This window comes from Ostrea edulis, chromosome 5 (assembly GCF_947568905.1).
Source record: "Ostrea edulis chromosome 5, xbOstEdul1.1, whole genome shotgun sequence".
NCBI lineage: Eukaryota > Metazoa > Mollusca > Bivalvia > Ostreida > Ostreidae > Ostrea > Ostrea edulis.
The window spans coordinates 90,096,516-90,107,917 of NC_079168.1; the positions used below are offsets into that span (position 1 = coordinate 90,096,516).

General features: G+C 37.2%; 1 protein-coding gene across 1 annotated transcript; it reads left to right on the forward strand.

Moving 5' to 3' along the window:
- The first annotated feature begins 311 nt into the window (after nucleotides 1-311).
- On the forward strand, nucleotides 312-11,226 carry LOC125648926 (uncharacterized). The gene is made up of 2 exons (XM_048875971.2): nucleotides 312-671; nucleotides 1,039-11,226. The coding sequence occupies exon 2, from the start codon at nucleotides 6,550-6,552 to the stop codon at nucleotides 7,558-7,560; it is 1,011 nt and encodes a 336-aa protein (XP_048731928.1). The 5' UTR covers nucleotides 312-671; nucleotides 1,039-6,549; the 3' UTR covers nucleotides 7,561-11,226.
- The last annotated feature ends 176 nt before the right edge of the window (nucleotides 11,227-11,402 follow it).

Sequence of the window (11,402 nt, forward strand, 5' to 3'; positions counted from 1 at the left end):
GATGCTTGCGATTATGTAGTAACCATTATAGAAATCTCGCTGTTGAGATATTTATCTAACTTGTCCCATAATTTCAAATTGAGTTCGGAAAGTACGAATGATAAATGCAAGTGATTCTATACTGGTAGTAAAAATGTAATGAAACTATTTTGGAGACATTAGTTTTTGTTTTCTCTCGTTATTACTTTTGTAGTTTTTATATCGTTCCTAATGAAGGAACCTGACGTCTGGTTACATTGATGGATACGCTCGACATTCTTATCTCTGTAAGTTCCATTAAAAAGGGTCTACACACTCAATATATGTCTATTATGTTAGTGAATCTATGAAAACACAGAGAGAGAAAAAAAAACCCGGAAATAAATTACAAGCCTATACTCAAGGTCAAGAACACGGAAAATCCTCCGTGTTTACTTCCCCGCACCTTAGAATTAACGTTATCAAGTCATCACGTTGTATGAAAAAGCGTAATTTCGCTATCAAAATCACGCTCAGTTTCCGACCCACAAGACATATAAAAGTGAAGAGTTTGAAGGAGATAAAGGAAGTTCTAGAAAAAAGTTGGAGCAGAATGGCCGTGTCTAAAGTTTGGTGCTTTTTCACTGTGTGTGTTTTGCTATCTCTGGTGGTCGCCTGCTATTCAGACGAAACTGATGCTGACGCTCCGATAGGTTAGTTTTGTGGATACTATCTATCTTTTGAATTTAATTTTTCAGAATCATATGTTATTTCTTTATTAGTGTTGATGAATGTAAGTGTTAGGTATTTGTATTTCTTGTAGCGTTTGAAAGAAAATTGCGCTGTTGTTTACTGGATTATCAATAATTTTTTTCTTTAAAAAAACAAAACAAAAACAAAAAACCAACAACCAATTTGAGCATATTAATCGAAAGGTGTCTATACCTCTTATTTTAAAAACTATTAATTGTTTGAGCAATATTTCATTCATATGTGAAAAAAGGATTTTGACAAAGTTACTGAAGAATATTTTGTACTGTAACTAATCAATGTTAATAAAAAAAATGAATAATTTTGCAGAAACTGTTGGAAATAATGCCGCGCGCGTGCTTCTATCTGCGAGGGAAGATTCTATGTACAACACACAGAGAAATCGTCAGAGGAAACGGTGTGGTTTCTGGAGGCGGATCCGAGGAAAATGTTAAATCTTTCTAACGGAGGTGGAATATTTTAAAGATTTTTAATCACAGCATCTTACTCATAATGAAATATGTATACATCAGATGTCTCATCTCTCATTTTAAGAAAACAAATCTAGCTGACATGTTTTTTGTCGGAGTAAATTCATGACATTCTTGAAGATACATGTACCAAAGATAAGTGATGCAGAAGAAAAACACCTGTGATCTGTGTGAAAATGATTTTTGAATCGAATTCGGACTACGAATGCATCACAAGATGTGCCAGGGATTTCGCAATTTGTATACACAACCTTTGGCATGCTAGCGAACTTCTCCCCTCTAGTGATCTCTTCTAAGGTTCTCGCACTGTTGCTGGCATTGGAACTGTTTTATTTGTAATACTCTGCACTCTCTGCGGATGGAGCCTACGTAGATATATGCATTGAAGATCAAAATCTCCAAGCAAATGTTTAAGTAATTGCGTTTCTATTCTCTATGTTACATGTACGTTCATTTGCAAAATTGTATGTTTTAAATTTGTTTTAAAAAACAACAACAGAAAAACACAAACAAAAACCCCAAACCAAACAAACACATGATCATTTATCTGTGTTCGTCCAACGAAGTAAATACTCACATTATGTAATTTTTCATAAAATGTTATATATTTGTCGGCGTTTATATTGTGTCAAAATAAAAAAAAACACTATAAAATATCTTAGATTTATCATATCTTTTCAATAAAAAATGCGTTATTCATAATCTACAGTTGACATGTAAGACCCTTCAATGATCGCAAATACATTCTACAATAAAACTTACGGAAATACCGGTGATTTTCCCTATTATGGAGAAATTCGTATACATGTATATACAAATTTCTCCATTATAGGAAAATTCACCGCTTTTCCCGTGAGTTTTATTGTAGAATATTTTTAAAAATACTTTAATAGCATGGTCTTATTGTGAGAATTCCGTTAAACTGTGCCATAACACTGCATTAGCGTCGATTTTCGAATCAACCTTTGGGGCCAGAATGAGACTACTCTAGAGATCGAAAGAATAAGCCATAATCAAATTAATCCGACCAATTTTAATCATAATATCTATCTATCTATCTATAAAAGTTTCTTTTAAGATTAGTAAAACGTTGATTTAAATTTACCACTAAGTGCTTAGGAACAAAAATTACTTGCAAAATACACGGAACAAAATAATAATGGCTATGATTTGAAAACTCAAGGCCGAAACGAAGTTAGAGGAGTTATACTTGAATTGCTGTTTTAAAAGACAGAAATATGTGAAATATATGGTGCATGTACAATGTAGCTCAGTGGTTTCAGCGTTCGCTTCATAACCGGGAGGTCGCGAGTTCAAGCACGCTCGTTCCATGGCCGCGTCAAAACCAAGAAGTGTTTGCTTCTTTGCCAAACGCTCTGAATTTATTTCTAAGTGAGAGTCAGTGGTGTTTCGGATATAACCTTAAAAACGGAGATTCCATTGGCAGGTTAAGGAGCCCTTAACTGCGTCGGCCCTGAACTCTAGCTTTGGTCTGTATTTGTGATACTTTACCTACAGCGGGTGACGTCTCAATATGATTGAAAAATTCTCTAAGGGACGTAAAAAAACTCCTCAAAACCACCACCAAATCTTTGGACTTTTCTCCAGCTTAATCTAATTTAGTATGGTCTTTTACACTCCAAGATCAAATTGTTGAAAAGTGCCTTTAAATGAATCATTTTTACTTATGCCAATAAGATGAAGGATTTATCATGAATTTTGTTATTCATTTTGAATACGTCTTTTATAAAAAGTTGAAAATAACAAACAGCGATCAACATCATAACGTGGGGATCCGGGTTAGAATAGGTCCTCAGTACCCCTTGCTTGTCGTAAAAGGCGACTAACTGGGACGGTCCTCCGGATGAGACCATAAAAAACCGAGGTCCCGTGTCACAGCATGTGTGGCACGATAAAGATTCCTCTCTGCTCAAAGGCCATTAGCGCCGAGCATATAGGCCTAAATTTTGCAGCCCTTCGGCAATGGTGTCGTCTCCGTATGAGTGAAATATTCCCGAGAGGGACGTTAAACAACAATCAATTAATCAATCAACATCATAACTTTTACAAAATTTACAGAGGTTATTTTATGTGATTAAAGGACATATCTCATGTTTTCAAAGTATACAATATTACATGCATTTTGTCTTCTTTATGCTTATAGTAATTAATTCTAATAGTTCGTTCGCCGAAATTTTGCGATAATTAACCACAATACAGACTTAAGCCTCGATTTCAAAAAGTCAAGTTAATTAGGTAGGTAGTCACGTGGTACAGTGACGTCACGTGCGCCCTTCGGATTGTGAAAGTACTGCGAGATATTATTAAAAACTCAACTTTTAGGGGCCTAATTAATTTACCATGGGCAACATTTAAATCGATGTTGATAAATTGTCCGAGTTTTATATGTGTTCGCCACCAGTGCACACATATAACAATGTAAATACCCAAATATAGCGAGTAAAGCGTGTATGAAATCGGCAAAATTGTGAGTAAATAATGTTTATATGGGTCGCTGTCTACAAACTGTTTGGGGATGTTATTCCTTTATACATCTGTAATTGGTGCTGTTTTTCTAAAATAAACCGTGCAATCATTATTTATTTTTGGATTAGACAAATTATGATACGTTAAATTGTTGACAACTAGGCCCTATGCCAAGCTATTGTCACGCGTGCATTTCGGAAAGAAAGAAAAAGACAACACACACACAAATCAATAAAAATATTCAAATTTAAAGTGGTAATCACATTATTTTATTTTGATAAAGCAATCTTATTACTATTTTTGAATTGTGATCTGCACGTCTTTAGGAAGTACGAAGTGGGAGCACGGCGTTATAGCCTACTGACGCACTCAAGATGCTACAAGTTCAATAAAGAAATAATTTTATAATTCAATTTAAAGTTAGGAAATACAATATTCTATTATTTGTATAATTTAAAGTTAAATTATTTTGTATCTTTATTTTTTGTTGTTGTAAATCTACCAGTTGTTAGAAGTTACATTGTATCGTCGATATATGTTGTTACTAGGTGAAGGTCAGTTGATCCGAGTATTGAATTTGAAGAGCAAAACAGAATGTATGCTATAGGCCTACCAGTGCTTATAGCTTCGATATATCCATTTTCTCGCAGTTTATCAGGGTCTCTGTCCAAGCGATGTTTGAAAAGGTGACTGGGTGTGTTTTTTAAGGTAAAGTTCTTGCTCCAACAAAAAAATTATCCACGTCTTTTTTCTCGTACCTTCCTTCGAAAAATTGAAAAATACTCAGTCTTAATCCTTTCTACCGACAACTAGTACACCCGAGCACGGCACAAAACATCTTAATGCATTATTATTTACAAGCCGTTAACGTGACAATTGGTTTTTTGTCGATTAAATCTCATCTGTTTATGAAATGGCTAATAGATGTTTTCAAACCCGAGGGCGCATATGACGTCACACAAAATGGCGCGTAAACTAGCGAAAGAAAATATGCATATCGCAAGATTTGAATTTCATCGTTTTCAAACTCGAAAACTACGCAAAATATTTCATTTAAAACACATTTAAAGTAGTTTTAGGCATAAAAAGAGTTAATTTTGCTGAAAAAATGAAAAAGTTTAGAAACATGCGTTGTGTCCTTTAAGTTGAACAAGAGCGTTGAACACTGTTGAACATGGTAAAGGGTCCTTAAGAGACCAGCTATTTTTGGTAACTAGGGCATTTCGTATTCGCAATAACTTCCGATAAGGAAATTCACACGACACGAAGACAGACTTTCTACTCAATTTTGTAAAAATAAAATACACAAGGAAGAGTCCTGAAACCTTTTCTGAATCATATCTATAAATATCACCCGTTGACGATCAACACGTTATGCACATGATTAATAACCGGGGCGCAGCTTTACTCACTCTACATGATGCATTTTTCATAAAAGTCCAAATATATATTTATACTGACGAGAACCTTGGGCCCTAAAGGTCACCTGTTGATGTCTGAACACGACCCAGGGGTAATGAATTTCACATTATTGATAAAGGCCTCCGTGCTCATCATATCTGGGCTTCCTTTTTTCTGATAATTGTTTAAGAACAAAGAAAAATGTTCTTTTTATCCGATGCAAGACCCATTTATCCTTGTTTTAATTTGTTTGTTTTACGGTCTTATTTATATTTTGGATGAAATGTGAAAAAAAGGTCACGCGATAATGACATTCTTAAATGCTTTAGTTAACAAGTTACGTTATTGAAAAATGAAGCGTGTTGCAATGACAATTAAATTTCATGTCACACACACCCACACGCACACGCGCACACACACGCGCACGCGCACACACGCACGCACGCACGCACGAACATCTACAGTTCTTTCACGCACACTGCTCTTTATTAGAAAGTCAGGTCCTAGTAGGCGCAGAATAATCCATGTAAAGTTTTGAGAGATGATGTGTGATAACCCACTGGGTACCAATTAACTTGATGGACTTGGAATTCAAAGTGGTAACAACCTCCGTCAATTGTCGTAAACAACTTATTCGGTTCAACAGACTGTCATGTCAGCGAGCTAAGCTACTAGTATTTTGCTCCAAAATATTCTTCAGCGCGCGTAACATTGACATCATTACATTTATTTAACAAATGCATCAATCAAATTTTGCTTCACACATGTAACGCACATATTAAGTACAGAATGAAATAATCCGACTTAACTCACTATGAGTTAAGTCCAGTTATTGAAATGAACAGAACATGTATTTGTCCAGGCAAAGAAACATAACTCTCGCATTCGATAGAATTGCGCGGTTTTGACACTATCCCCCCAAACACCTATCGTGACACTTTCCCTTTTCTAACCCGCGTATATCTACTGCGCAAGCGCGAATTGCTAGTTCTTTTTGAGTTCCATGTCGACGAAAATACAAATTGTCTCGATCACGAAATCCAATTCAACACCATCGCCCGTCCTCGACTGACTTCCAACGTATTTGGGTAAAGTAAACACATATATAATTTGCGGTACGTATTTATGTTCTATTATTTTTGCTTAATTTGGTAGTTCAACGCTTTTATTCATGGGTACGGGCTTTTCAAGGCGACTTGCTTCATCTACACCGCCATTGTACACGTCGGGTCGGCATCATGGTCGGTTCTTAACTAAAGGATAATTTGTTATTATTCAATTAACTCTAAGTCATTTAAGCCTTGCTATTCTATTTCCAAACATCCACTGTAATATCTAGCATTAATTTTTGTTTTTTCAAACTTGTCTGTAATATCGCAATTTTCATTTAGGTCTACTTAGCTAACCACAACACGTGCTGATTCTTATATTCCTCTTATAATATTGTTTAACTTCGTAGAAAATGTTGCGACGTACGAAACGCCCTTCCAAATCACCTTATGCCAGACCGGCACAACACCCTGCACTTCGTTCATTGCCCACACGGACTTCGACCCCTGCAATTATTGCCCAGACTCAACCCCGTTCGACAACCCAACCCCAAGTGGAGAACCAGATAGAGGACACGCCTCTCGCTCAACCACTAAGGCAGCCTCCCAGCCTCATCACGGAAGCAACTGTATCCACACAGCCACCAGCAGCATCTGAGACACCCTACACAACGGGTGAAAATCCTCTTATAAGCATCACTGATGAGCTTGGGGTTCACGTCCCTCAAGCCATCAAAGATAAAATTTGGGCAAAACAATATGTTGATTTGTCAAAACTTCTCGATTCAGAATCAGAAAACGGCCATGATGCGCACAAATTTTCAATCATAGAGGGTCAATTAGTTGCAGAACCCAAGGTCAAACATATTAAAATTGCCACGATCGATAACTGGATCGATGCGTTTTTAATATTCGCAAGTATATATCTCGCTAGGCACCCTTCCGACATCCAGGCCATCTTGAAATATATCCATACCATTCGCATGGCACATGGCCGCCAAACAAATTGTAACTGGCTCGAGTACGATAGGCAGTTCAGGCTAAAAATCTCAAAAAATCCCACTATCTCCTTTGGTTCCATTGATGCTGAGTTATGGCTCATGTATATGCAATCACAGGTCTCCTACTCATCAAATCACTCAAAAACTGCATTCAAGTGTTTCGATTATAATTTTAAAGGTTCATGCCTTAAACCACACTGCACATTCCAACATGTTTGTATGCACTGCAACAAGTCTCATCCCCGCACACACTGTTGGTCATTCAACTCTCCTCAATCCAAGTCTACTACCCCAACTCCCCCTCGTCCAAACACGGCTCAAAACTATCCCCCACAAAGTAACGATTTTCGAAATTACAAACCAAAACATTCTTTTCAACCTCAGCGGACGAGATTTAATCAACCTAGGTTCAACTCCAATTAAGCGCCCAGTACTTGCGAAATATTTAGCACTATATCCAAATACCGAAGATGCCCAATTTTTGCTTAACGGTTTCTCTTTCGGATTTTATTTGAACTACTCGGGTCCTAGAGTTTACCTACATCCGAAAAACATGAAATCAGCAAGCGAGCATGCAAATCAGTTATTGACTATTATTGAAAAAGAAATCGCATTAGGACGTATAGCTGGACCTTTTTCCAACCCCCCTTTCCCCAATTTCCGTTGTAACCCTATAGGCGTTTTGCCTAAGAAAGACGGGGGTTGGAGGTTAATTTCAAATCTATCGGCACCTGTAGGTATTAGCGTTAATGAGCATATTGACCCCATTTTGTGTTCAGTTCACTATGCTTCATTCGACCAGGCAATTTCCTTAATACAAACCTCGGGTAAAGGGGCGTTACTTTGCAAGATGGACTTGTCTAGTGCATTCAGACTTTTGCCAATTCATCCATCAGATTTTGCTTTATTAGGCATGTGTATTCGAGACCAATATTACTTTGATATGTGTATGCCGTTTGGTTGTGCCATCGCTTGTTCAACATTCGAAAAATTTTCATCATTCCTCCATTGGCTAGTAGGCCGAAAGGCACTCAATCAAAATCTCACCCATTACCTTGACGATTTCTTGTTCGTTGGTAAACAAAATACTTCACAATGTTTAGATATTGCCAATAATTTTCAGGCAACTTGTGAGGAATTAGGCGTTCCAATAAACCATAAAAAAAACACAAGGCCCGACCACACGATTGTGTTTTTTAGGTCTGGGAATCGATACGGTAGCACAGACCATTTTTATACCAGACAATAAGATTCAAGAACTTCAGTCCAAACTTCATGCGTTAGTCGCTTTAAAAAAGGTTACCCTTAAAGAAATGCAATCATTATGCGGCTCCCTCAATTTCTTTGCTAAAGCCATTCCAGGCAGCAGGGCATTTAACCGCAGATTCTATAACTCCACCATTGGCATACGGAAACTTTACTTTCTAATCAAAGTTACACAAGCAATCAGAGACGACGCAAATGTTTGGCTCAATTTTCTCGAGCATTACAATGGGTATTCCCCCTTTCCAGAATTACATTGGTCTACTAACCAGGCCCTTAACCTCTTTACCGATAGTTGCGGATCCTACGGCGGAGGTGCAATTTTTCAGAATCATTGGGCAGTAATTTCCTGGCCATCTTCATGGGGTAACGAGGTACGACGGGATATTACTTTTTTAGAGCTAGTTCCCATCTTATTAGCTATTTGGGTCTGGGCTGATCATTTTAAAGCAAAGAAATTGCTTATAAACACCGACAACATAGCTTTGGTACACATACTAAATTCTCAGTCTAGTAAGTCTCAGCGCGTCATGTCTCTCTTAAGGCCACTAATATTGTTATGCCTGAAGTACAACATCCAGATTAAATCCACTCATATATCGGGCTATAAAAATTCCATTGCAGACTCTATTTCTCGATTTCAGTGGGAAAAATTCAGGACCCTCGCTCCACATGCAGACAAGAATCCAGCCCTCATACCTCCGGCATTATTGACTCTTTTAGACCTCAAGTAGATTGTTTGCTTGACGCCGCCATAGCAAAAAACACAGCATCAACTTATCAAAAAGCCCTAAACTCTTTTCTGAACTTTCGTATCAAATATAAATTGCAGTTATGTTGGCCCCCACCAGTTGACCAGTTTATTAACTATATTGCTTTCTTGAGTGCCAACAAAGTATCGTTTTCAACCGCTAGGTGTTACCTAAGTGGCATTAGTTACAAAATTCAGTTAGAGGGCGGTATTGACAATACTAGGGCATTCATAGTAAGGAAAATGCTAGAGGGATTCCATAGGCTGAACCCAGCAAAGGATACCCGCTCCCCTATCACTCTTCGTATACTGAACCAGTTAATACCTATCCTGCCTGTAGTTTGTTCAAGCTCATACGAAGCCACTATGTTTTCCACCGCTTTTCAGTTGGCATTTTTTGCATTGTTGCGGGTTGGCGAAATTACCTTCACTAGTCATGCCACTCCTACACTGTTGTACAATGACGTATCAATAGGCGATGAACATATTTCGTTGTTTATAACTGGTTCAAAAACGGATCAATACAATAAGGGTTCTACTTTGCACATTCCACTGAACTCCCAAACAGATTCATTGTTCAAGCACTTGCACAACTTTTTGTCCATTAGACCCCAATCACGTGGCCCATTTTTCTGCCACCTTAACGCCAAACCGCTCACTAGATATCAATTTACATCATTATTGCACAGGTCTATTGAATTTATCGGTTTAGATACCTCTATTTTTAAGTCTCATTCATTCAGAATAGGTGGAACTACCCATTTGTTTTTACAAGGAATCCCCGAAGATGAAATTAAGGCTAGAGGCAGATGGAAATCTGACGCATTTAATTCCTATATCAGAGCCTAAAGTTTAAATTTTTTAGTATACCTGCAACATTTCGTGTTCTAATTGAATACCCAAGTTTGTAGGTTCCCGTACTACTGTCTGGATCATTGGCTCTTCCATTATTAATCATGCTGCCCGCCACGCAGAAAAGCATTTCGGAAACCAGCATATGGATCTACTACAGCACAATATCTCAATTTTTTGGTCCGGTAAGAGCGGTATGGTGTGGGAGGAGGTGGAGCCAATAGTTAAAAGTATTGTTCAAAAAAGGGGCAAACCTGACGTTATATTAATTCATGGCGGGGGTAACAGTATTGGTACAATGCCCTTGGCTAGATTGCAAAAGTTCATGAAATTAACTTTTGCAAATTTACAAACTTTTCTTCCACAAACTCGATTCATATGGTCCCAAATTCTCCCCAGGCGTTACTATAGACATATGTTCTCAAATATTGCAGCCGATAAAGCACGTAAGCGTATCAACAAATCTTTAGCGCCATTTGTAATAGCACGCAATGGCGCATACATAAAATACCCAGGACTTCAACAATGTTCTTCCACGTTTTATAGAGACGGTACGCATTTGTCGGATATTGCTCAGGTTACGTTTTTAAACACCATCCGGAATGGATTGCTTAGCATCATCCAAAGAAACGCTCGAATATTTCCTTAACCACACGGCTATTTGATAAGCAGTCTCCCTGTCATGGCTCGAGCAAAATTTTGCCCGCTCGTGGCGGATGTCTTCATGTACGTAAATATTTCTCATACATACATGAAGACATTTGGCCGAATTTTGCTAAGCCTGCCACAGATTTTGTTTCATTCCAGGTCCGTGGCTAATAATTAGGCTTATTGACATTGCATGATTGATATTGATTGATTGACAAATTGAAATGATTGATTGATTGAAATGATTGATTGATATATTGATTGATTGACACATTGGTGGAATGAAATATTGATTGATTGATTGAAAATATTGATTGATTGACACATTGGTGAATTGAAATATTGATTGATTGATTGACACATTGGTGGATTGAAATATTGATTGATTGAAAATATTGAGTGAATTATTGATTGATTGACCGAAACATGGATGGACTATTGATGCTACAACATAACTATCCAAAAGTCGTTGTAGATCATGGATTTATACATACTGATGTTTTGTATTAATATGAACATTGTCGTTGAATTGAAAATACGTTTTTATTAAGTAAAGCCATGACAAAGACTGCCAATACGTGTTATCGTTCTGTTCTATTGAAATAATCAAAAGAATGAAGTTGAATAAACTTGAAACTTTTGGAAAGATAATTTTGAGTCAATATTCATATTCTCAACGCTACTGCTTTCGTTTTTCATTTATTTTAAACATCAATAGTTAATACAAAAGGAACAAATAAATAGCTTTTGA